This window comes from Balaenoptera ricei, chromosome 17, assembly GCF_028023285.1.
Source record: "Balaenoptera ricei isolate mBalRic1 chromosome 17, mBalRic1.hap2, whole genome shotgun sequence".
In the NCBI taxonomy this organism is placed as follows: Eukaryota; Metazoa; Chordata; class Mammalia; order Artiodactyla; family Balaenopteridae; genus Balaenoptera; species Balaenoptera ricei.
This window is the reverse complement of record NC_082655.1, coordinates 9,398,973-9,425,601: the sequence shown is the minus strand read 5'-3', so window position 1 is coordinate 9,425,601 and position 26,629 is coordinate 9,398,973. Positions and strand designations below refer to the sequence as shown.

Genomic DNA, 26,629 nt, shown 5'->3' with positions numbered 1-26,629 from the left:
GTGGATGGATGGAGGGATATAATTTCCGTTTTTTTGTAATTCCCATTATATTTGTCTGTGTCCGAGTGGCCATTGGCATCCCCCAAACTTCCAGCCACTGGGATAAACCCTGTCATTTTTTTTTAAATCAATTTAGTATTGCCAGACCCACAACAGGGTTATCAGCGATTCTTCATGGAGGTGGCTGAGGCCATTCTCCTAATAACACACCGGAAGGGCTGTCATCTCCGTGCTTGGGATATGTCTTTGGTGGGTTATTGGTGACCCATAGGTGATCTCATAAGATTGATTAAACATACTCCCTTCTGTATTTTTTTAATAGAAGAAAAAGTAGCTTTCAGTGATTGGGGAGTGGAGATATCTTTCCCCCTCTGTTCCTCTGCCATCTCACCTTTGCCATCTGTTCATGTATCAGTATCTTCAAAACCAAACCAGACAAAGAAACGTTGATGGGAATATTTATTGAACCCCTACAGTGCCCTCCAGGAAACGTATAACCACCCCCTCGTTTGCTTTCTCCAAAGACACATTCAGATGTGAGCTGACAAACATCACAATGCACGTGTGCAAGGGTCTTCCTGCCTCTCCCCGCTTTGAGCCTCTGCTGAGGACAGAGAGGATGGAGATGGGCCCAGAGAGGTTACAGTAGCAGGAGGGACAGAACGACAGGGTGTGATGGTCATTTTCTCTGGGAATCTATCTGGGGCCACGTTGTGGCCTGGTCCCCAGGAGACCAAGTGACTTCCCCAGGAATCTCCTGGTTCTTCTCAGGCCCTCCCTGGGGGGCGGGGCCTCCTCGCTGTTCTCCTCAGAGCTGGAGCCAAGGGACGAAGCTGAAATGCTGCCATCCTCGCAGGACGGCCGGTGGCCCTGGCACTCCTGTCTGCCAGGTGACTTGAGGCTGTGGTTATAGAAGGTGGAGGCCAGGCACTCAGCCGCCGTCTTGTCACAGACACAAAGCAGCTTCTCGCACAGGCTCTGCCCCACACCTTAGGGGGCAAGAACAGAGTAGCAGACCTGAGACACCGCAGGATGCTTGCCCCTTCCGCCCTGTGCTCCCCGGCTCCATCTGGCACCTCTTGGTCCTGCGTCCACTGATTCCTCTACTGGGAATATTCTTAACTTTCTCCTCCTGGTTAGCGCATACTCATCCGTCAGGAATCCACCCGGCATCCCCCGTCTAGAAAGCTTCCTCCAGCCCCTCTGGCTAAAGGGAGTGTCTTCCCTGTGGGTTCCCATCGAATCCCACCCTATGGTTCTTACTATCACAGCGGAAATACATATATTTTTGCTATCTGTGTTTTTATTTGCTCTGTCTGGTGACCCTACTTTATTTCTTGAAGGTTTCAACTGCATGTAGTGCGGGTTGGCGTGCAGAACACACGTGTGATTCAAAGGAAATAACGTATGTGAAGGTGCTCGGACATAGGCAAGCATTCTGCAGACGTTTTCCTTGTCTGTGGTTTTCAAAGACGTATTTGGTCTGTTTAATGTTTTTTTGTCTGATCCTACCGCGAAGTATTCATCAACCAGACCTTTTCTCATCACACTGACCCTCCACGTCTCCTACCCTGGCCTTCACATCAGCCCCTGACATACTCGTTGCATCTCCACAGCAGGAAGCAGAAAGAGGAGACATGGAAGAGCAGAGTGGACCCAGACATGAGCCTGTTCCCCAGAGCAGCTCTGCGCTTGGGCCCCTGTGCCTTATGTGGGGTGGCCCAGAGCAGGTTCCGAGATGCCCCCATTTCTCACAGCCTGACACCTGCAGCTGCTACAGGACACCGCGCTCAGGGCTCACAGAGGGTCGGAACCAGTTCATGGAAGCCCTGTAGAAGTTCAAACGACACACACAACCTTCCTGGATTCAGTGAGACCAGAGGGATGAAGGCGCCTTTAGCTGAGCTGATGGGACCTCAAGGCGTGATTGCATCACAGACAACAACGATCATCTGATCCTGTCACTCATGGGTTCTAAACCCAACCCTGGCTTCTCACCCGCTAGAGGACAAAATGTAAATGTTTCAGCCTTGGGTTCGTGATCTGGTACCTGTCTCGCCAGCCTCACCTTGCATCACCATGGTCCCACGACTCCCACTATCTCTTCCCGAAATACAGAACCACGTGTCATTCCCAAACTGCCAGGAGTTCCCCGAAGGCCACAATCTTTCTCTTCCCTTTTCTTGGAACACCCACACCCAGCGCGGCCACCTGGGAACCTGTTAACCTCTTGGAAAACCTCCTTCACTGCCCTTCTAACTTCTCCCAAATTCTCCCATCCTGGCTGCCGTATTCCGCGGGCTCAAAACCCCTTTCACCATGGTCCCGGGCACCTGTACCACCTCATAGCAATACTAATGATAATAGAAGAGTCCCTTGCTTGTCTCTCTTCCTTCCGGGCTGTGAGCAATTTGAGGCAGGGATCATGTCTGTTCACTGTGTTTCTAGGTCCCGATGGAGGTTTTTTGGATAAGCAGATAATTGGGTGAATGAATGAATGAGTAAGTGATATGTAAAGCACAGAGCTCCCTCCTGGGAGATGAGAGGCACACAGGATCCTCCAAGGTCAGGATTCCCGGAGGCCGAGGGACAAGGTAGCACTGAAGCCTCAGCCTGGGGCTTCCCCAGATAAAAAGTGAGGGTGAGACAAGCCCTCTCAGGGCTCTCGAGAAATGCTATAGGGACCATTTCCTTTTAAACTGCAAAGGGTAAGGGAAATACATCCACTGATGTACATGAGGAAATGCAGCCAGAGAATGGAGATGAAGCCAGTTGTAAAGCAAGCCCAGCAGAGTGAGGCTCCTGGGGGTGGGGCTGTTTCCAAATGCCCCCCTCCCCCCTCCCCCCCCCAGGCCCTGAATGGCCATGGAGGCGCCTCCGGCTTCCACACCTGGGAGGAGTGGAGATGCAGGCCCACCTCTTCCTTCAGCCGGAGACACTCCCCTTTTTATGGGCTTCCTCAGGGGACCTCACTTGGGAAAAGTGTTCTGCTTCTCAGGAAAAGAGACCCACTGGCACAGTGAAGACTCGGTTCTGGGTCTGAGGCTCTGTGGTTTCACAGTTCCAGCCCCAGTTCTATCACCTCCTTCTACCTGTGTGATCGTGGACCTCAGTCGCCGCCTCTGTAAAATGGGAAGTCTCGTGGTGCTACCTCATAGGATTGGTGTGAGGATGAACTCTGTTAATACACAGAAAAACTCAGAAGAGCACATGGGAAGCACTCAATAAGCATGGGTAATTTACATTGTTCCCCGTCTGCTCTTATTGGCTCTGTGACTTTTGTCAGCTGACTTAGCCTCCTGCACTTGAGTCTCCTCCTCAGTGGAATAGGAGTACTAATGTGTGCCTCAAAGTTAAGAAATGTTTTAAATCACATTAGAGATGAACAAGTGCTTGGGAAAGCATCTATAAGATGAGCTGTGGTCCTGATACTGACTTGAATGAAAGAACAACCCCCTATGCTGGCTCACAGCACTTACACTTGGGGGTACCATCCACGCATACCACTGGTGACCGAGGAAGCCTCTCAAGCAGGCAGCCCAGCCTTCTCATCTGCTCCAGGCAGCAGTGATGGGACAAACAGCACCTAAGAGCAAGGAAAATCGCTTACTGCCCAGAGCCCCCAGCTGCCCCCAGAACTCCAGGCCTGCTTATCCCATACTCCCTATATTAATGAGAGAAGCCAGTGCCTCCTTTCCAGTGCCACTGGACTGATTTATATACATCCCAAGGGCCACCATGTATGGTTGTTCAGGTTGTGGACTGCACAAGGATGCCACATCTAAGGCAGTGTCCATCACACTGGATGTATCTTACTCTTTTTTTAAAAACTTGGTGTTTTTATTGTGACTCTGTTGACTGAAAAGATGGGTGACTTGCATATTTATTACAATAATTTTCCAAAAGATGGAAATAAAGAGTCTCGAGGAAGGGGTACCACTTCTAGCATACCATATGGGCTAGAAATAACCCACTCCCTCCAACCTTTTACATAATAGAACAGTTAATCTCACATCCATAAGGTACCCCCTTTGTCCATAGCCTTAAAAGAGAACAGAGTAACTATCTCGAACGTAAATAAAGAACTGCATCTAGGAAAGTGTCCAGCAAAGAGCAAGACCTCAGGAAATAGATGAGAATGAATCATGTTCTTGCTTTTTAGACCCACCCATCTGGCCTGATAAAGCCTCACAGTGTCCCCCCAGCTGATGGATATCCCGAGGGAACTTGTGATGGCTGCAACCAATAGGGGGCTACAATTGCTCCTTAAATCCTCTCTTTTCAACTCTCCCCTGTCCTTTAATCACTCTCACTCGGTCCTGGAGACCACAGCCGGAGCTGGGATCAGGCAGACTTGTGGCTTTTTGGTAGTGCTTGTGCTTGGCCACGTATGGGCTTCACCACCCATTCTGTGGTGCCAGCAGTCGGAGGAGGAACAATCCACCTCTCACATCACATTAGCCTGTGTGGGATGAGAACTGCAGCCCCCATTCTGCTGTTAGGACAGCCGAGCCACTATCTTGTGTGGCATTCGGCTGGGGTGGGTGGCGGTGGATAGTTAATATAATAGTTAAAATCTAAAGTCAGTGAATCAGAAATCATATATGATCCAACTACCCTTGAAAACCATTCAGGTGTCCCAGAATATAAAGTATGCATGGTTTGGAAAAACACCGTTGCAGAAAATAATATCGTTTTGACTAATCCTTCCTTGGTCAAGGCTATGGCTTTCCATTTTTCCATTTCTTCCTAATGGATGTCAAGGAAGCCGTATCATGGCTCACTTGCCTGCCTGGTCAAATCTCATATTTTTTGTGAAATAAGGTCAGAAGTCAGGAAACCTCTTCAACAGCACCCCCATATTCTTTCCATAGGGTTCAACAGGACACATTGACTACTGCTACCTAGATTTCTATTTTGCCTTATCTCACTGAGTGCTGTGGACTCAGGAACAATCCTTAAATGGTTCTCTGTCTTGGAGAGTAGAGGGCATGTTGTCAAGCCCCATGATGAAAACACAGTGATTCCACAGTGTGGTATACACTTTGCTAGAATAAAAACTTCTTTAGTATCACCTGGTGGGAAGTAAATTTTCTGAAGTCTGCCTGGGCAGCAGAGACCCTGATTTCCCGGAATGCCCTGCAAAGGTTGGATGATGGGGCTGGATGACTGTTCAGTGGAGACAGGAGAGCTACTGTGGAGGTAGGTGGGTGTGTGAGTCATACAGCCATGAAGACGCCACGTGACCTGCAGTGGACATGTTCCACGTTCCTGCCGGTACTGTGTCCTTTGTGTTAACTACAATAAGAATTGTCTTTTTCACTCTCAGCTATAGTTGTTGATTCTCCCCTGGCAAGCCCAACATCGGAGGCGGGCATACACAATTTCACTAGAGCTCTAACTGGCTGTGAACTGGGTGAGTCTTCACGTGCAATCAGTCTTTAAACCTGATCAGTTCTGCTCTCAGAACCTTCCTCTAACTCATCTCCAGGTTGAGTTCCCCATCGTTTCCTCTGTGTCCCCACTGCATTTGTTACAGCGGGTGGTATTTTGTCGAATTGTCCATCTCTTTCACTCAGCAAGCTCCTATGGGGCAGAGGCAGTTTGTTTTAATCTGCTTTGTTTAGGTTTAATCCTTTTTATGTCTCCAGCACCTAGCACAGTGCCCAACACAGAGCAAAAGCACAACAAATGTAGGCTGAATGCCTATATAAATGAAGGAATAAATTAATGAATGCATGAGGTCAGTGAAAATTCTTCAAAGAACAGTAGGTAAAACATTTGACAGTTACACTTAAAAGTTGTTGAGAAGCTCATTTCAGTGTGTCATCCTGCAGAGCAAATCAACTAGGGACCCCAATTCTACATGCTGCTCATTGCAAAATAGGCAGATTTGGGGTCTTCTGAAGTGTCTTTGCAGATTGACCCTCTTAGAGCAGCTGGGCAGTATTCATGGTGGAGCTCTAGACCAGATCGAAAGATCTGGATCTGCCCGGCTCTGCCCCTTCGTGGCTGAAGGACCTCAGACAAGTCAGCCTCGGGGCCTCAACTGCTCATCAGGAAAATGGGACCATAATGGCAGCAAGCCCTCCTGAGTGAAATAACGCCACTCAGCGAGCTCTCTGTGAGCCCGAAGCAATGTCCGACGTCGAAGAAGGCTATCATCTCTCGCTGCAGCATCAACAACACCCACCCGCCATCCTCGCCCGGCCGTACCTGTCCAGAGCGTCCCTTGGCTCGCCTTGTCCTTCCTGCCCGCAGTAACAGCCGTAAGATTCAAATTCCTCCGGGCACCGGGATGTCAGACAAAAGAGCATCTCTCCAAGCTGTGGCATCACCCAAGCGTTGTCCCCGCTTCCCAGGTGCAGGAAGGTGAACCTGTCACAGGCTGATGAGAAACAAGGACTCTCTGTCTCTCTCTCTGCCCTCGTTCTCTTCTCCCCTCCTCCTCAGCCTGCAACTTGTGCTAAGCTAGGCACTGTGCAAACTCCATTGTCCTCCGTTCAGAGGGGGAAGAACCACGAAGCCGGAGGCCTGCGCAGGGCTCCTCCCCAACCTCCCTCTCGAGAGCCCCGCATGCGTGGAGGGCTTGCCCAGGCGTGAGCAGAGTCCTGTGTGTCCCACCGGCTGTGGCTGCTTGCCGGTGCGGGGCCTTTGCTAAGGCACCCGAGGGAGGACAGCCAAGGAGGAGAACCATCCAAACCCAAGTGTTTCATTCTTTCCAGCAAAACCATGCTGCGGATGACGCCCAGCTCTTTCCTTCAGGGCCAGTAAGAGTGACAGGAGTCCTCAGTCAGGGGTTCCTTTCCCCGGCTCGGCCTCCAGCAGCTGATGGCTGCAGGCTCATCTGCCCGCTCTGAGAATCGAAGTGCTCAAGCGGCAGGAGGGATGGCGCCTCCTAGTGGCACCAAGTGGGACAGTCACAGTACGATGCGGTAGCCGAAGGGGCTTCGTTAACGACTTCACCAGAGGATCCCAAGGCCGGGAGAGGACAGACATCTCTGCCTGCTTCTGCTCACCTTTTCCAGATGTCTCCTCAGGACCACTTCTGACGGATGACACAGCCAACCCCAAAGATTTAATGCCGGCAGGGACGATGGTTACACCTTTAGCTGTGGCAACAATCTCTGCAGACCCTGAAAACACATACCTTTATGGTCCATATTTGAAAAGTGGTTCAAGAAGAGGTTTGCAGATGGACATGTAGTCAGGGCCAAATGCAGACAAAGCATCGGGAGAGTGTCTTCAAACTGGGTCTGCAGGCATCAGGGCAGAGCCTCAGGGATCCATGGACACTACGTGAGAATTTCCAAATTTCCTATGATAACGTTAAAACTGACAGGACCCCAAGCTAGACCACCTGGATGACATCTCGTGGGCGAGAAAAGTCATAGCCTCTCAGGCCTGTATTTGTGCTGTGTTTACCATCATGAGCCTGCAAAGTGAAGGTCCACGATGATGCTCACGGGTGAAGAGAGAAAAAGAATGGTGGAGAGATTAAGCCAACTCACAGTACCCAGTAATGCAAACTCCTCAAAGCACTGCGTCAGCTTCTCCTCATACTCAGAGTTAAGTGCAAGGTCCTCTCCATGGCCGTCAAGGCTGCCCGTGATGTGGCTCTGCCTGCCCCATGCAGGCTCCCTGGCCCTGTCTGGATCTCCCTTTGCTCTCAGACCTCAGTCCCACCAGCTCCATTGGCTGGAGGCAGGGAGGTCTCCAGCCCACAGGCCAGATCTCCAGCCCAGTGTGGTCCAGACCAAGGGAGCCTCGGCAGGCTATGTGCCCACTCATCTGCTGACCCAGGCTCAGCTCCCAGCGCTCTGGGTAAGACCTGGGCCTCTGACTTGCAGTCCTTCCCCAAATCCACCATATTGGTTTGCTTCATACACCTGGGCTTCTGTCTCAGCTTGCTCAACACTAGTCCTGATGGGTTAGAAGCAGCCCTTTAGTAGTCCTGTCGTAACCTCAGTCTCCTAGGTTTAGTATCCTGCCCAGCTCTCCAACCCCACAAAGGTGAATCAGAGGGAACAGTGGAAAATAATGAGCTACCTTTATTTTCTATTAAAAATGGGTACAGGTTTTTTGTTTCCTTGTTTTTAAATAATAGTAGGCGCTATTGGCCCCTGGCGTGTGCATATGAATGTAAATTGGTTCAATTTTTCTCCAGGGCGATTTGGCAACATATTGAGAGCCCTGAAATGATTATACCTTTTATCCAGCAATTCAACTTCTAGGCATTTATCAGAAGTGGATGGGCATAAAGAAAGTGCATATCTATTATTTATAATAACACATGTTGGAAATAATTGATTAAACAATTTATAGGATTCCATACAAGAAACCATTGTACAGCCTCTAAAAATCATGTTACAGAAAAATATTTCATGTCAGGGGAATATCATCTCATTGTATGAAGTGATGCAACTCAGACTGCAAAACCATGGCTGCCAAGTGATCTCAAATTCATTTTATTTATGTTCACAGATGTGCTCACTGTGGGTTGGGGCAGACTGGAAGAAAGCATCCTCAAATATTAAAAGTAGCTATTTTTGTAATGTGGATTTAAATAGACAACTAAGTACAGTTTTCTATATTTTTCTAAATGCATCTCTTTAGCAGGTAGGTTTCAATATCTTCCTACTAATGGATCTATTTTCTGATTGCACTTGTCTAATTTTGGGCGGGGGGATGTAAAAGTAAATTGGCTTCAATGATTTCTTTCATTCTGGGGAACACACTTGATTTCATAAATATATGGGGGACAACAATATATACAACATACACAAAGCTGAGCATGCTTACCTGGAGAAGGTGTGGCCCTTGCATCTTCTGTGTCTTCCTGGACTTGGCCTGGTTCTGTCCCCGGAAGAAGAGAGAGGAAGTAAGCATTAACTCCATTCTGTCCCATCTTGGTCTCCAGAGGCAGCTCCCATCCCGCTGAGCCCAGGAGGCAACGTGCTCCTTGCTCTGCCCCTGGTCGCCTCCCAGGAGAGCTGGTGAGGGCAGGGTCCCTGCTGAGTTAAAAAAACCCCCAGACTCAGGCTTGCTGATAAACGCAGCCGCAACTTGTCATGCTGGAAGCAGGTGAGTCTGTTGAAATACTTTGAGAAAGCAGACTTCTCCAGAATTTGAATGAAAATAAATAAACAAATAAAAATCACATTTTTTGAACAGGGGAGAATAAGGCAGCAGAACTGTATGATTCCAGTTGCTTGTGGTGTGGCTTCAGGAAGGCTGCTGAGCCCTGGTTTCTTTGTGAAATGAATTTGTTGCTGTTTAACAGTCATTAAGCTTCTAGTATGCTATAGAATGAGTGTGTGTTTCCCCCCCACCCAGATTCCTATATTGAAACCTAACCCCCAATAGGATGGCATTTGGAGATGGGACTTTGAGAGGTGATTAGGTCATGAGGGCAGATCCCTTGTGATGGGATTAGTGTCCTTATAAAAGGGACCCCAGAGAGCTCCCTCATCCCTTCTCCCATGTGAGGACGCAGTGAGAAGGTAGCCGTCCATCACTAAGAAGTGGACTCTTACCAGAACTTGACGATGCTGGCATCTTGATCTGGATTTCCAGAACCATGAGAAATAAACATCTGTTGTTTATAAGCCACCCAGTCTGTGGTACTTTGTTATAGCAGCCAGAATGAACTAAGACTTACTACATGCCATAGACAGCATTAAGTGTTTCGATTACATTAACTCAATAACAACCCCGTGAGTTAGAACTATGCTCACCCTCATTCACAAATGAGAAAGGGGACACACTTGCTCAAGGTCACGGAGCCAGGAAATGGTGATGTGCAAACCTGGGCCACCTGGCTAAAGTTGACCCACTTAACCACTATGCTAGGCTATTTCCCTTCTGGCTGTACCCCAGAGAGCTAGAGGTGAGAACTCCAAAATGCTTCAGAAAGGAAGGAACTGCCTTAACTTCAATGTGCCAAAGACCAAGTTTATGATGATGTTATGTGAAAATAGGCTTTGAAATTTCCTGATGTGGACACGAATGCTCAACAAAGAGAGAAAATCTCGGCAGTTCTAAGCTGGGGCAGATGGTTCTCGTCAAAGGCAGAATGTACAGATTCAAAACTAAAGGAATACTAAGCTGTACTACCCTGGGGAAATGACCCCGCCTCTCAGAGCTCCTCCTTTACCTGTAAAATGGGGATAACAACGGGCCTCTAGGATGAGGGAGGATTAACTCAGAGAAGGTGCATAAGGGCCTAGGAACCCGCTGACACATCGGAGGTCCCCAACAATGTCACTGCCTATTAAGCAAGGAATCCGTTTGTTTACTTAGTCACTCTTAGTATTTAGTAAACCATTATTATCCGTTATTTTTACTTATTAATGAAGGAGCCATGGTTGTTGACCACAAGCAAAGTAAATATGTTAATTCTTCTGATGACATCTCAGTCTAGATATTTTTAAGTAGGAGGTTGTGCTCTATGAATCACTGTTGTATAACAGAAAGCCTGAATGAAGTCTGGGGTTAGAAACCAGTCTACAAGTCACTGCTGAATGACAGAGCTTTTAACCTCCCAGAGCCCGAGTTTCCGATATAATCTGCAAAATGGGTATAATAATATTTCCTCCAGGCCATGTCAAAAACTGGTCACCAGAACTGAACACAAATATTTAGGTGGCATTTCTCCACTGGGTTTCTTGCTGTCCTCCTATGTAGTCCCCTCTGCTTACTTGTCCTGGAGAGAATGGTCAGTCGGGCAGCTCTGGTCTCAGCCGCCACTGTGAAAAGAAACCACCACATCTCAATTACCAACCCAGCTCAACACCTTAGCTGGGCAGAGGAGAGAAGGCCCATGGCAATATGATCAGACTATGTCTGGACGTTGTTGCTCCATTACTTCCCAAGTCAGTGGACAAGAGGCCAGATAAGCGCCAGTCCTGTGTTTAGGCAGAGAGACCAGCAAATGACCTCTTTGGGAGAAAGGGCCATTATTTCCCCTGGTTGGAATGGCTTTGTTGGGGAAGGCAGCTGAAGAGGGAGTTTAGGTCTAGAAGTAAGGATGGAGACAGTGGCGGCCTCAAATCTCAGCCCTACCACCCAGCTCTGGGCTTGGACAACTTCTCTCTCCATCTCAATTTACCATCTCAATATGGAGGTTACATCAATTATTTCATAGGGTTGTATGAGCATTAAATGAGATTATGTATTTTAGGCAAGTCGTCCAGTATCCTGCATGTGATTTGACATTGTGTGCAGTTTTTTATAGTCTCACTAGAATTTTTGGAAGAAGATGCTGGCCCAGAATCTTCCCATGCTCTGTCTCATTCTCCGGTCACCACAATGGACCGGGATAATCATCCCTTTCCAGGGATTGGTAAACTATGGCCCGGCCCTCAGCCCGTTTTTGTAAATAAAGTTTTATTGGCACCACAGCCACACACATCCAGTTACAGATTGTCTATGGCTGCTTTTCTGCTGCAATGGCAGAGTTGGGTAGTTGCGACAGAGATCCTCCGGTCCACGAAGTCTAAAATATTTACTATCTGGCCCTTAACATAAAAAAATGCTGATACCTGCTTTATGCAAAGGGGAAATTAAAGCTTAAAGAGCTTAAACCACACTTCCCAAGTCACACAGATGAAAAATAGAGCAGGGAATCCATCCCAAATCTGCCTGACTCCAAAACATAATTTCATCCCATGATGGTGAGAACAACTACAAACCCCAGATCTTTTCCTCACAAACTGTCCCACCTGCACCTGCATGATTGATTTTTGATCCCGCATTCAGGCTGCCCCCTCCTCTGAGGGCATCTGTGGCCACTGCCTAGGTCATGGATGTGAGGGGGAGAGTGCGAGTGCGCTGGGGAGCGAAGATGAGGGTGGTATCCCCTCACCTCCTCCCGTTAGACTCTAGACTCCTTGAGGAACCTTATTTACTTTGAGTCTTTTCCAGGGTTGTGCCACAAAGGGATGATGGTTCAGGCTGAAGAAAGTGGAAAATGTACGAATCTGGGGTTATTTTGTGCTTGTCTGGCGGGGCCGTGAAGCCCGTAGCTTAGCCTCAATTTAGAAGGGGCGTGGCCACTGCCACTCATGCTGGGAATGGCTGCCGGTTGGAAGCAGGGCGTATGGTGGAGCTTTGGTTTGGCGTTGGTGCCATTTCCTCTTTTCTCTGGACCTGGTCTCCAAGGCACGGGCTGTCCGGAAGCCGTTGGGGATGACACGCCCTTGGACATGGAGGATGGCTGGGGGTGAACACATGAGCCTCTGCTTTTAACCTGGCAGAAGCAGCAGCAGCAACAGCAGAGGAGAGCAGTACACGGACTTGTAGGGCGGTGGGTGTGCAGCGTGATCTCCCTGAGGTGAAGAGTTGCCAGATTTAGCAAATAAAAATCCAGGATGCCCAGTTCTATTTGGATTTCGCATGAACAAAAGATACATTTTTAGTAGAAGTAAGTCCCATGCAAATCCTGGGACATACTTATGTTAACAAAGTATGTGTTGTTGATCTGAAGTTCAATGTCAGATGGTTGAGGGCGGGGTCTGCGTTTTATCTGACAATTCTCCTAAGGTGGGACTAGGAGTGTGGCAGAAAGCTGAGCAAGTAGAGAAGAGATTTGGTAGTCAAAAGGAAGTAGGAGGAGTTCTAGAATGTTCCTGAGGCAGTTCCATTGTAAGCCCAGGCAGGGAGCATTTTAAGGGAGATAATCCCAGCAAGCAGGCGCTGGCACAATCAAAACACGGCAGAAAGAGACTCACAGACTTTGAAAACAAACTTATGGTTACCAAAGGGGAAACGTGGAGGGGGGATAAATTAGGAGCTTGGGATTAACAAATACACACTGCTATATATAAAATAGATAACCAACAAGGACCTACTGTAGAGCACAGGGACCTCTACTCAATACTCTGTAATAACCTACATGGGAAGAGAATCTGAAAAAGAAGAGATATATGTATATGTATAAATGAATCACTTTCCTGTACACCTGAAACTAACACAACTTTGTAAATCAACTATACTCCAATAAAAAATAAAATTAAAAAAAAGAAAAGAAAGCTACTCTACAAAAAAAAAAAAAACCCACGGATATTTGGGTTCCATACCGGTCCCCCTGTGCTCACCTTCTCCTGAGAGGGCCGTCAGGCTGGAGTCCGTGGGCTCCACGGGAACCACTGGAAAAAGAGAGCCCCCAGGAGCAACGAGTGAGGGATGCAAGTGCCAAGGGTCCCCAAGGACAGGCTGGGTGGCTGGATGAGGCGGGAGGATAAGGGGCTGTAAAAGATGTTCCCAGAAGGGCTGCTTGTCCCGCCTCGGGATACCTCTGACTCTCGCACACCGCCCAGGACACAGGGGTGCCCAGCAAGGCCCCCCCTAGGGTGGGGCTCCAGCCAGGGCTGGGTTCTGGTGGGGAAGGCGACACCATTGGACACAGGCTGTGGCGACAAAAGGGCTGCAAACTCCGAAGGTTTGTGCCTGTGGAGTGTGGTCCCAATTTGAGAAGACCTCTGTTCAAGGGGAAGGCAGATGGCAGAGAGAAAAGGGCGCTGACACAGAAAGTCCATAGAGGTACAACCCGCGCGCACGCACGCAGCCATACAAACGCGTCAGCCTATACATGCCCATACACAAACCCACGCGTGCACACACCCGTGCACACTCATAGGCACGGGCACACCTGCATCCACGCACACACAGCCATATCGGCTTCCTCTTCAACACACACTGCAGTGCTAATTCTGAGAAAGAGACCCCGGCCCCGGGAAAGGAGGGGTGGTTGGCCGAGGTGGACCTGGAACTTCTCATCCCCAGGTACCCACAGTATCGGGACTGAAAGATCGTGGGAACTTTGGCAGACAAGGGATGATGGGCATAAACTTAACTCTCACTTTTTTCATAAGATGCATGTTTTAGAGTCAGAATCATCCCTTGCTTAGCTCAGTAGACAGTTATAAGGAGGCTACCCTGTCCTGAAAAGTGACACACGAGAAAACAGCTTCCCCTTCAAGGGGCCTCACCTGGATCCAGGCAGCTCCTTGGGCTGCAGGCTCTGGGGGGCAGAGGAGGGGGACAGCCGGTCTGTTCCCAGGAGGCCTCAGTGGCCAGGAGCGCCCCCAGCCGGGAGGGGCCTTGCCCCATCTGAGCACTGGACCCTGTCCTGCTTACAATTATAGGCCGAGAGAAAGAACCTGGGGTCTTCATCCTAACTGGATTAAATTCACACCTGTCTACGTAGAAAGGGCCATTTGATTTTGGGTGTGAACTGAGTTTATCAGAAGTAATGGCGTCTCCGGCTGGGGGATGTGGGCATGTCTTCAGTGCCGTGGGTCACTCCAGCTTTGGTGAGGCAGGCCGGGTGGAGGAGGTGTATCCACCCATTCCCATCAGTAGCCAGAGCCCTGTGGTCCAAACAAGAGCAGCTTCCCGAGAAGACCTTACCTCTGGGCAGAAGTGTCAGCAGCTCTTTCCTGCTGGTTGTCTCTGAAGAGAAAGCACATTAGAGAAGTGGTTTTGGAGAATGTTAGAAGGCGCTGGACTTGGCATCTGAAGAAACGCAGCAACGACTGGTCCCATACCAGCTCCCGCCGCAGATCGCCAGCCCCACCGCTGATGCAGGGCCCGGATCTTCCTACCTGGAGGCTGAGCCAGACAGAAGGACGTGTCCAGAAGGTTCAGGGAAGAGTTGATACTGGACTGAGCCAAGCACTCTATGGCAGCCTTGTCACAGGTACACAGCAGGTGTTCACAAGCGTCCCCGGACTCTGTCCACAGAGCAAGGGCAGAGCAGACCGGAAGAGCTCACTGGGAATCCCAAGAGGTGAGGCAAACTCTAAAACTGACTCGCGCTCTGCCCCCAAAGCCCTGATTCTCTTGCGGTTTTCTTCGTCTCATCAACGCCAATTTCATCTCATCCACGCCAGCTCCATCCCTTCAGCTGTGTGGGCCCAGCCCGGGAGCTATAGGCACTCCTTTCCACCCCCCACCCCACCCCCCCCCGCACTTACACCGGATCCACCAAGCCATCCTACTGGCTACTCTCAACCTATTTGAGTCTGACATGCGTCCCCATCTCCACTCCACCCCCCATCATCCCCTGCCTGGGTGATGTGAGTGGCCTCACCGGTCCCCCCGCCTCCTCCCCTGCTGCCCAGCCTCTTCTCACTGAGGGACCAGAACAGTCCTTTTCAAACCCAGGTCAAACTATACCTTTGTGTGTGTGTGTGTTCAGAAATTTGAGCAACTTGTGCACTCAAAGTAAAAGCCTCCGCCCCCTGTTCCTTCTCAAACCTCACCTTCTTTCACTCCTCCCCCGTCTCCCCACTTCTGACCCACTGTCCCCCTTGTTTCTGAAACACACCAGGCACCTGGAGCCTGGGGTCCACCACAGGCTGCTTCCAACATCTGCTCTTCTGAGTAGCCACAGGCTGGCATCCCTTCTCCTCTCAGTCTTTGCTCAACTGTCATCTTCCCAAGGAGGCTTCTCTTGACTTTCTTATTTAAAAAGGAACCCACACCCCAGCCCTCCCTAAGCCTTTCCTCTGATTTATTTTCTTCCGCAGATCTTAGCATTATCTAACATACCGTATGATTTGTTTCTGACATTTTCAGTGTCTGACAACCAAGAGGAAATTCCAGAAGGTCAGGGTACCCCCAACACGTAGGCGATTGTCTTACACTTGGTGTAGGTGCTCAGCGCGCATGTGTTGAGCGAGTGAATGAATGAGTCTCGTTTCTTCGTGTTCGCTGTGTTCCTCACCTTGTAACTTACACCCTTCCTGATGCTCTGAACTCCAGCCAGCCCATGTGACCTGGACTGTGGGACCAGTCAAACCTGGGCTCAAACTCTGCCTTAGCCACTTAGCAGCTATGTGACTTTGGGCAAGTTGTTTAATTTCTCTGAGCTCTCCTCGCCTTGTCTGAAAACTGGGGATAATGACCCCCATCTAATAGGGTTGTAAGGACGATCAGAGTTGCTGTGTACAACATCCGTGGCACATAACAGGCACTCAGAGAGGAAGCCCTAATATACTACCCCAGCGTGCCATGGTCCTCTTCCCTCAATGCCTTTGCCTACTCTACTTCTTCTGCCGGGATTGTCCAGAGACATGAAAGAAAATTCCTGGAGTCACACAGCTAGTAATGTGGAGGGCTGAGATTTGAACTGCGGTGTGTGCCTGATTCCTACAGCCACACCAGCCTTATTCCTCCCTCGTGGACTCCACTTCCGTCACTGAGTTCTCAACAGATGCCAGTCACCATATTAACTGTTTTACACTTAACATTGTTTACATTTTTAAAATGTAACATTGTTTTACCTTTACTTAATTTTTATAACAAATCTCTGAAGCAGGTTTCCTCCTCCCCATTTTGAGGTTCCCAGTTGTTAAGTAGAAGGTCAGGGTATTCCCCCTAAATCACACAATGCATAAGTAGTAAGCTATTTGCTCTTCTCAAGCGCCCAGGCTTGGTACAAGCATAAAATTGTAGATCAGATAATCTGCTGAGCAGCCATTGTTTCAATTCAAAAAGAATTTGTTGTGCCTCTACTCCATGCAAGGTACAGATGCCATAGATCTGGCCCTTGTAGTGCTCTAAGTACACACAGTGATGTTGCCAATGGTGATGATGATGAGGGCGGACCCTGGGAGCCCCGGCCTGCGATCTCTGAACTGTCATTTCTCAGCCCAGCCTCCTGGGACACCTGGAGATGCTCACCACAGGTGATACTCTTGCTGACACAGTTGACATCTGTGCTAAGCTTGGCGGGGTCTTGTAGACAGTCCATCTCTGCAGCCTCCTCATAACACCTGCGATGCTGGAAGCAACAGCTGTGGCAGGATGGGGACGGGTCAGGGTGAGAGTGTGAGTTAGGGTCAGAAGAGGGGCAGGCAGCACATGATCATTCTGTGTCTCTGGTTGGTTTCTGGCAGTGGCCTGTTCCAAATGCTTAGTGTATACACACACACACACACACCCACCCCACCCCCCCACACACACACGATATTTGAATTTGAATTATATTACCTATGCAGCAAGTGCTATTATTCTTATGAGCATTTACATGTGTGAAAAGTGAAACACATAAAGCTCTGTAACTTGCCAAGGTCAAGGTTGATCACAGAGAGAGGCTGACACTAAACAAGGGAGTCAGGTGGCTCTTGCAGTGCATGCAGCAAGCAGTGAAAACCAATGTAAAGAAGAAGACATACAGGCAGCTGTATGGGCAAGCTAAGTTTCTCACATTACCTAACTCGTAAGAATTTGGGGGAGTCAAGAGAATGTCTATAAAGACCCTGTCATGTGGTTGACACTCAATAAACTATGGCAATTGTTTCTGGAATCTGGCGTGCAAGTTCGAGGTGGAAATAATCTGTCCTCCAGGAGTCTGGAAATTCCCACCTCCATCAACTGCAATGTGTAAAGTAATTGAAATTGGGTAGGCCCACCATTCTGCCAGTTCTGGCCATCAATGCTTTGATCATTCAGACAGGGATGAATTACTGCTTCATTTCTTTGACTTCTAGGTTTGTGGGTGTTTTAATAACTAAAGGAAGTGGTAAGGGAGGACCTGAAAGGAAAACACATTCCCAGAAATGGTTCTGGCACCGTGCCCGGAACAGAATCAGCCTCCCCCTTTCTGAATGTCAATGAGCTGGCTTATGGTCCCAGAAATGACAAACTGCCTTTTTGGTGCAGAAACAACTTACACCAATGGGAATCCTTCCCTATCTTCTGGGAGTCTGTGTAGATGAAAGCACACACTTTATCACACTGGATTTGGGCACAAATATAATACCAGTGAGGTATAGACATGGTCCTGGAGTAGGGGTGAGATGTGGGTTCAATTTCCTGGTTCCACACTCCTGTTGCTGCTGCAGTTACTATAGCTCCAATTACTGCTATTACTACTACTCCTACTGCTGCTACTACTACTACTACTACCACCACCACCATTACAGTTTTATTAGCACTGATGCTATTACTACTATTATTATTATTACTATTACTACAGCTACTGTGACAACTATTCTACTACTACTGTTACTACTACTACTAACAGCACCACCACCACCACCGGTTTACTAGTACTGCTGCTGCTGCTGTCACTACTATTATTACCACTATTACTATTAATACTACTATAGCTACCTAGACAATTGTTAACTACTAATGTTGTTACTATTACTACTACTATTACAGCCTATGACTCCCACAATACTATTACTACTATCACTACTACTACTACAGCCCTACTAATATTGTTATCAATTGCAAATACTCTTGAAGACTTAATAAGCCAGGCAGAATCCCAATCACTTTAACTTGTATTTGGTCATGTAATCCTAAACAATAACTCTATGAGGTAGGTGTTATTATTACCGCCATTTAATAGATGAATAAATGGAACACAAAGAAGTAAAAGAACGTGCCTAAGATCACAGAGTTCCTTAGGAACAGAGAATTGGAGTTACTGGGTTATAGGTGACATGCATAAAACTCTAACAGATACCACCAACTTGTCCTAATTGACCCTCCTGCTACCCGTAGCTATTTGCCATATCCTTGCCAACCCCGGATGCTTCTAAGATTTTAAATTTTATTGCACACACCCACATACACCTGCACACACAAACGAAGCCAAGGGAGTTTTCCGCATCTGTGCTCTGCCCAAGCCTCAGCCGGGCCTCCACGAGCTCACCTTTTGGTCATGCTCACCTGTCAGACTCGTCCACAGGCAGCCCTTCCATCTCAAACCTGCAGGCACAGCCGTAGTCTTCGAAGTCCCGGGGGCAGAGACCAGCCACACACTTCATACCACTCACGAACTGGAGCAGCGCGGGGAAGTTGGTGAAGACATCCTGCAGCCAGGTGAAGTGGGAGCCCAGGCAGTCTGGGGGAGGGGAGGAGGGTGCACCAGGAGCCAGAGTTGAGGAGGGAGCCCCCTTCTCGGGTAGATGGTGCCTTGTCACCTACTAAGCACCTACTGTGTACTTAGGACAATTCTAGACAATTGAAGGGAAGCAGGTTTACTAGCTGTGGTTCCTGTTGGTTGCCCACCTGACAGCCATTCATCCCTCTTCCTTACCAACAAAACTGAAAAGCACTCAAGGAAGGTAACCTCCTCCCCAAGTCCCTGGGAATGTTTAATAGTCATTCTCAGTTCATCATGGTAATCCCATGCTTCCATGACAAGGGCTAGTCTAGGGCTGAGCATGAAACCCAAATATGGCCCCAAAACCCTAAGGGTGAGTCTGTTAGAAGCTTTTGGGAAATATTTCTTTCTTAATAAAGCATAAAGGCATGTGAGAGGGCCCTTCTGAGCTACACCTTTCTCCTTCCTTGAATATGGGGAGGATATGCTGGCTGGAATTGCAGCAACCACCTTGCAGCCATGAGGCCCCAAGCCTAAAGCTGAAAAACTATTATGTCCAGGGTAGCAGTGGGGTAATATAGAACAAACCTGCTGGGTCTCTAATACCTGTGTTGAGCTACTGCACCAATGCTGGTGCCTTCAGATGGCTTATGTGAGATCATTAAACGTCTTTATTCTTTAAGTCACTATTAGTTTGCTGAATGGATTCCTAATGATACAGTCCTGGCAATAAAGAAGTATGAATCAGTGCAGGAAGAGAAGGGGTACAGACACTAATAATTTGCGGGCACCTGCTATGTGCCAGAAACTGTGTTAAGTGCTTTATTTTAATTTTTTATTTTATTTTTAACATCTTTATTGAAGTATAATTGCTTTACGATGGTGTGTTAGTGCTTTAAACAGCACAATAGTTAAAACTGATTGAGTGAGTAATGCTTTATAAAGCTTTCATTTGGTCTATGATCCCATAAACTTCTTGGGTTTTTTGTTTGTTTGTTTGCTTTGCTTTGCTTTTTTTTGGCAGCACCATGGGGCATGCCAGATCTTAGTTCCCTGACCAGGGATTGAACTCGCGCCCTTGGCAGTGAAAGCTCGGAGTCCTAACCACTGGACCACCAGGGAATTCCCCCCCCATAAACTTCTTGTTAATCCTGTAAGGCAGATGCTATTCTGTCACCTCCCTTTCATGGATAAAGAAATAGAAGGTCAGAGACATGCCCGAGGTATCCACCAGCAACAATGACTTATCCTAAACAAAAATGCTCTTGCAAACAAAATTGGCAAGAAAACAGTATTCCACCTTTTTGACTCTACAACTCATGGTCGCCCTCTCTGCTCTCTGCCTTTCTGATTGGACGATCGTCAGGTGCTTAATGCGGTGACCCCATAGCACCGATTTAAACACACAGGGTCGTCGTAGGGAGCTTGGGGAGATCCAAAGTTGTTTGTGAGGACCACGTCCACCTCAACTGTTCACTGCTCTTCTAGTTTCTTCCTACCTCATTCACACTTCCCTTCCCACCTTTTGTTTCCACACAGCCTAATCAGAAACATGAATAAATGGTTCTACGCTGATGGAAAAAGCCACCCTAAGGTTTATGTGTATGTGTATGTGTTTATAGAAACATGCATTTTCATTCAAGAGCTTCCAGGGCACCTGCACTTAGTCATACATACATTTGAAGTGCAGTTTTACGCGCAGCATTGTCTAATCCCATAGCAGTTCAGAGTCACCTTGCTCATGTCCATCTTGCTATAATCTTATTTTGGGTACTTTTAGTCATCAGTGATGGGAATCATCGTAATGTCGTGCGATTAACAGTCAAATAATAGATATATAACTGATCAATGGAATGCTTCTTTAACTTTATGTATATTCACTAGTTGAGAAGGAAAAATAAAACCACTTTTGTGGAAGGGGACCAAGCTCTGGACTCAGAGGAGACCTTGTCCCTTCTAGCTGTGTGGCATTGGGCAAGTCCCTAACTCCTTTGGCTCAGTTTTCTTGCCTGTAAAGTAAGGATGCCATTCCCCTCCTGGCCAGGTTGAGGCCAGGATGAATGAAGGAAGGACAACGAAGCCACCTGGCCACTCAGTGACTCACCCTGCAATAAAGGGCCCCGCTACTCTCATCAGGACCCGGATCACATTGTTCGGAGCTTGCTGGCGAGGCTGCGGGAGCTCAGAGGGCAGAGCCCAAGGCCCTGGTCATTTCCTTAGATTTCCCACACACCCCCCATGCCCTGACACCTGGGGGATAAAAGCAAGTTCAGATTTAACTTACCAAAAATTTCGGCCACTCCTCCCACATTTTTAAACACCCCATTGAAGAAAGTCATGTCTAAGTGGAAGGAAGAGAAAATAAATTAGCGAGGCTTGAGGTCTACCCTTTTCCCTTCCCGGTCCATCCCCTTCAGGAAGAGTGAGTAAAACCCCTTCTCTAAGGATAGATTTGACCTTGGGCTAACTTTCTAGTAACACAGGTTACCATGGAAACCTGGTAAGATAAAAACCGTGAACTGTGTTGCTAGACAACAATGCTCAACGGTAAAAAAAAAGGCCCGTGGATGGTGAGGTGTATCTGGACTGCAGGAACTGCGGATGAACTACAAACACCTGGTGGGAGGCCATCATTTTGGGTCTCCATCAGTGTGACGACTCATTCAGCTGGGCATGTCCATTCTGGCATCCTAGAAATTACACCTATGCGGTGGTTACTAGGGATACTGACTCCTTTGGAGAGTGAAGCTTCTAGGCCAGGGCGGGTCCTGGGGCTGCTCCACATGAGCCCCGTTCCCTTGAACCTGAGTTGTTACCTAGGCGCTCCTGGACTACTGCGTGGGTTGCTGCCAGAGCTCGTCTTGATAAAGAAGAATGGCCGGCATGGCCTGCTCGCACACAGTGCTTCCTGGCCTTGATCCTTCTAAAAGCCAAGTGTGGCCTGTGAGTCTAAATATCTACCTGAAGAAGACCTCCTAGTGGGCACTGCACTCCCCATGGGGGTGATGCCATTTGGAGAGAGGCCACTAACATTTGTGTCTGGATGGGACCGATCACTTAGCTTGCGTGGGCTCATGCACAAATAGTTTGGCTGACTCAGCTCGCCTCTCTGAAAGGTCAGAAACGAACACTTAACTCAGGGTTAACCTCGTCAGCTAGTTCACGATGTATTCTATTCTTCAGCGTTGCCTGTATAAGAACCCACCTGAGAAATATTTACAATCCATCACCAGGAAAACCTTCCGTTCCCCAAGGAACAATTACAGATCCCTCCCTTCGAATAACCAGAGGACTGAAATACATCATAGTTTTCTTTTCGTCCTGCCGTTTAATGCAGTTACTACATAACCCTCATTCATCAGCCCATTTACTTCCCTCTTCTAGTTTCCCCTTTCAGCTGACCTGTGTCTTTGATGAGAGTTTTTAGTGCTTTATCTCAAAGGAGAGACCAACAGTGGGTCAGACACCAGAGTAAACTGTGAGAGAGAGGCTTCTGAGTCTTATTCAAATCACTTTTACCTACAAATGCCACAGCAGTAAACGGCTCTAGGGTATATTCAGAAGGGATCAATTTCTCTGCCGATATCCTAGACAGCTTTCTACCCAGCTAGGTCTCCTAAGAAAAGATCAAAGGATGCTTACTGATATTTTCTGAGAGTCCTGGAGGCAGCTCCCATGGAAGATGTGGGGTGTCCAGAGGGTGGGCCCCTATAATCGAGGAGGAGAGCAGGCTTAGCACCCACACTGCTGCCGCCCACGTGCTGGGCTAGAGCTGAGAAGGGGTGGCCGGGAAAGCAATGAGGATGCAGAGAAATTCAATTCTAGACAGATTTTTCTAGTGCCTGCTATGCGCCAGATCTCTGCGGTCACCTCTTGAAGAAAATAAAGGAGTGGCAGGGTAACACAGTGTTTTATATTAGTTGGCCTTAAGGGAATGACTTTCTGGTTTGGGATGGGGAGATCTGGGGACTTATCTTGAAGCTGTTGTTGCATATGAAGCATACAATTTTAACTTATATTGCATGTTTGTTTGGAGTTACTTGAGATGAAGGATTGGTGGAAATAAAAACAGACATGGAGGGCTTCCCTGGTGGCGCAGTGGTTGAGAATCTGCCTGCCAATGCAGGGGACACGGGTTCGAGCCCTGGTCTGGGAAGATCCCACATGCCGCGGAGCAATTAGGCGCGTGAGCCACAACTACTGAGCCTGCGCGTCTGGAGCTTGTGCTCCGCAACAAGAGAAGCCACGACAGTGAGAGGCCCGCTCACCGCGATGAAGAGTGGCCCCCGCTCGCCGCAACTAGAGAAAGCCCTAGCACAGAAACGAAGACCCAACACAGCCAAAAAATAAATAAATAAATAATAAAAGAAAAAAAAAGAAAAAAAAAACAGACATGGAAAGGACCCCAAACGCCAAGTAGTTTATAACTGAGGACAGGGGTTTCCCCCAGACTATCAGCATCAAACTCACCTGGGATGCAGGCTCAGTAAAAAGTACCATCCTTGTGCCCTCACTCAAGTCTGATCCAGCAGGTCTGGAGTAAGGCTCAGAAATAGATATTTTTAACAAGCTCCTCAGCTGGTTTTAAAGTTAATGGCCTAGAAACTGCACTTTGAGAAATGTTGCTTGGGGAAAAAATGATGATTTCTACAGTACCCAAATATTACCACCAACTTCAGTTAGTGTTTCATCGAGGTGGGAGGATGGGGATGCAGCCTAGGGCAATGGGGACAAATGGGTGGGAACTGGAATCTTAGTTCAACCAGGGACCAGCTCCCTAGAGGCTCAGAGGGCTTACAGACTTGTCCACGCTCACATTGCTTTCCCCCCCAGTTATGAGCAGCATGTGAGTAGCCTGAAATGTTGAAAGATTTTTGTCTTTCTTCACAAAGTGGTCAATTTAGTCAGGCGCATAAGTTTGACATTGTTTGGAAACCTGCAAATCTGAAAGCCACAAAGGGTTGTCCTTCAAAGAAGCATGTTAGATTAAATTTACTCAGGAAGATGCCCCCAGTTGGCCCTGTTTGGCTTAGAGCAGGTTTCACGGCCTAAGACTATTGACATTTGGGCTGGATAATTTTCTGTTGTGGCTGTCCTGTGCATTTTGTACCCCTGGTTGATATCTGGGGGACTGCAGTGAGCTGGGACAGCCGGGATCAATCCCTCTTGGATGCCACACTCCAACCATCCAGAATTGCTCTCAGTTCCATGAGTGTGCCCTGACCCCTGGGCCTTTGCACAGGCCATGTCCTCTGCTGGAGTACTTTGTCCATGACTCAGCCTGGCTGACCCCCTACTCACCACTTAAGCTTAGTTTTAACAATACCATGTGGAAGTCTTTCCTCTCTCCCTCCCTCCATGTCGGAAGACTCTGGCTAGTTGCCTGCCCTCTGAGCTCTCATGCCCACTCCCACCTTCTGGTGACCTCTACCGTGGTACTATTCACGCTGATTCTCAGGGTCTCCTTACCTGTGGGTCTCTGGCATTAGACTTTGAACACCTGAGGGCAGGAACCTCATCATAGTTCCAAAGCCTAGCACCTCCCTTGGCGTACTGTTTGCTGAGTGGATTAAAGGAAACCATGAAGAATGACTTGGAAGGGCTGAGATGGGAGGCCCAGAGCCCAGTAAGGTTTAGACTGACTGTACTGGTCCAGGACAGAGAAAACAGGGGTCTTTCTTAAGACTCAAGACTGCACACCCACATCTCTCCAGGGGTCAGGCAGACGATGTAAACATGAGAAGTGGTCCAGTGCTGGGAAACAATAAGGATTGGTGGAGACTGTGGAGAACTTGAGAGCCCCAGGTCACAGTGGGAGGGACAGCTGTCACTCAGCCCCAGGCCTTGGGGAAGGAGTCTCACAATCCAGATTTTAAAAAATGTGTTGGAAGTCTGAATTTTTTATAAAAATTTTTTTTCCATTTTAAACTCTTGGCTCAAATTTTTAAAAATTTGTTGGAAGTCTGAATTTTTTGTAAAATTTTTTTTCCCATTTTAAACTCTTGGCTCAAATTTTAAATTAAAACAGCAACAAAAGCAGGTTGCAGGCTGATTTTAGTTTGAGGGTGAAAGGAAGATACTTTGGGTGTGTGCAGAGGGGCTTGGTGGGGTCAGTACTCCACCTAGGCCAGCCAGGCAGGGCTTGAGCTGACGTACACGTCTCAGCTTTTGGTTCCAACCACGGCTCCTCTCTTCCAGGTTCTCGGGATGGTTCCCAGGGAGAGGAGTTCCCTCCTGACTGAGCGCCATGGGCTGTACGGCCACAGTGCCCTGCACAGTGTAGACTTTCAGACCAGGAGGGAGACTCACAACTTCAGTTCCGTTCAAGCCCTTACCACAGAGCCCATGTAACTGCTCTGGCGCTTTCTACACTGGGCACAACTGCTTCAGGAACTGTTTAATTAGCATACCAGCCAACAGCTAAGAATATCTACTGCCCACTTAAGCAGCGATTGTAAAATATGGCCTGCTCCTTGGTCATTACTGCACTGGTATTTCCTTTGTGCAACTGATAATAAAATTTCTGCTCTGGAGGGTGGGGAATGATCTTATTACTGACATGGGCTAATCAGGTGTGTTTGCTCCTCTACACTCCCACTTACTTTCCAGATATCGGTGCCCACGCATTTTCATGAGCAGCTAAAAAAAGTCACCCTGGATTTTATTTTACTATATTTCGTTTTATTTTTTCTTTACATGCTGCAATATTTATTCCAAAAGTCTTTACGAAAACCCTACTTTCTGCAGGGAATTGTTTTAACCAGTGAACGTAGTGGAGAGAGAGGTTTTCTCTGAGCTAATAGGAAACTGGCCCAGAAGTGAACTATAGCAAGAAGCTTGATTTGGCACTTAGAAAAGCAACTTTCTAGACCTAAATAGACATTTCTCCAAAGAAGATGTACAGATGGCCAAGAGGCACATGAAAACGTGCTCAACATCGCTAATCATTAGAGAAATGCAAATCACAACTGCAATGAGGTACCACCTCACACCGGTCAGAACGGCCATCACCAAAAAATCCACAAATAATAAATGCTGGAGAGGGTGTGGAGAGAAGGGAACCCTCTTGCACTGTTGGTGGGAATGTAAATTGGTGCAACCACTATGGAGAACAGTATGGAGGCTCCTTAAGAAACTCCAACTCCAGCAAGTGCTGTGCCCTGAAGTCTAAGGCAGTGTTTGCCCAGAAGCCACAACCCGCATCCCTCACGGCTGCTCCTAGCCAACGGCTCAGCACGGGCAGGTGTTCACGGTGGGCTGGGCTCCTGGGGGACGCGGGACTCTTCTGACGGACTCCTCCCTGGGGGCCTTGCCAAATTTCCTTAGACACACCTGTGTCTTGTCTAGGATGCGTTCACCACCACCCCTCCCCGGTCTCTCCTTCACTTGCAGAGCTGTATGACCTCTCCCAGACTTTCCTGGTTGACACTCCATTTTTTTAATTACAGTTGAAACCTTTCCACACTTAAACCTGTCCTGTCATCAAAGAAGACCCAGACTTCTTTGAGAGTAGCGTGCAGGCAGAGGCCTCAAAAACAGACCTTTCCTCCTACAATGTTACGACCAAGAATTGGCGAATTGGGGAGGTGGGCAGTCTCTATGGTGACCACACACTCACCCCTGCAAAACTGGAGCTGTAGGCATGGCACATCTAAACCCATATATAAAAGGGTATGTTTGCACTTAAACTTTCTATGGTTACACTTTTTTTTTTTTTAACTCTAGGTGTTTGTGTTTGAAAATAAAATCTCTCAGGACAAGCACAAATGTTTGTGACAGGTT

The 26,629-nt window shown here is 48.1% G+C and overlaps 1 protein-coding gene across 1 annotated transcript; it reads right to left on the bottom strand.

The window, feature by feature from the left end:
- Positions 1 to 696: 696 nt before the first annotated feature.
- On the bottom strand, positions 697 to 25,474 carry OC90 (otoconin 90). The gene is made up of 12 exons (XM_059902411.1): positions 25,450 to 25,474; positions 22,490 to 22,555; positions 21,132 to 21,188; positions 18,691 to 18,865; positions 16,690 to 16,802; positions 14,607 to 14,735; positions 14,413 to 14,454; positions 13,098 to 13,148; positions 7,020 to 7,136; positions 6,217 to 6,388; positions 3,480 to 3,586; positions 697 to 989 (listed from the first exon to the last, which is right to left on the bottom strand). The coding sequence occupies exons 1-12, from the start codon at positions 25,472 to 25,474 to the stop codon at positions 697 to 699; spliced, it is 1,347 nt and encodes a 448-aa protein (XP_059758394.1).
- Between the last annotated feature and the right edge of the window lie 1,155 nt (positions 25,475 to 26,629).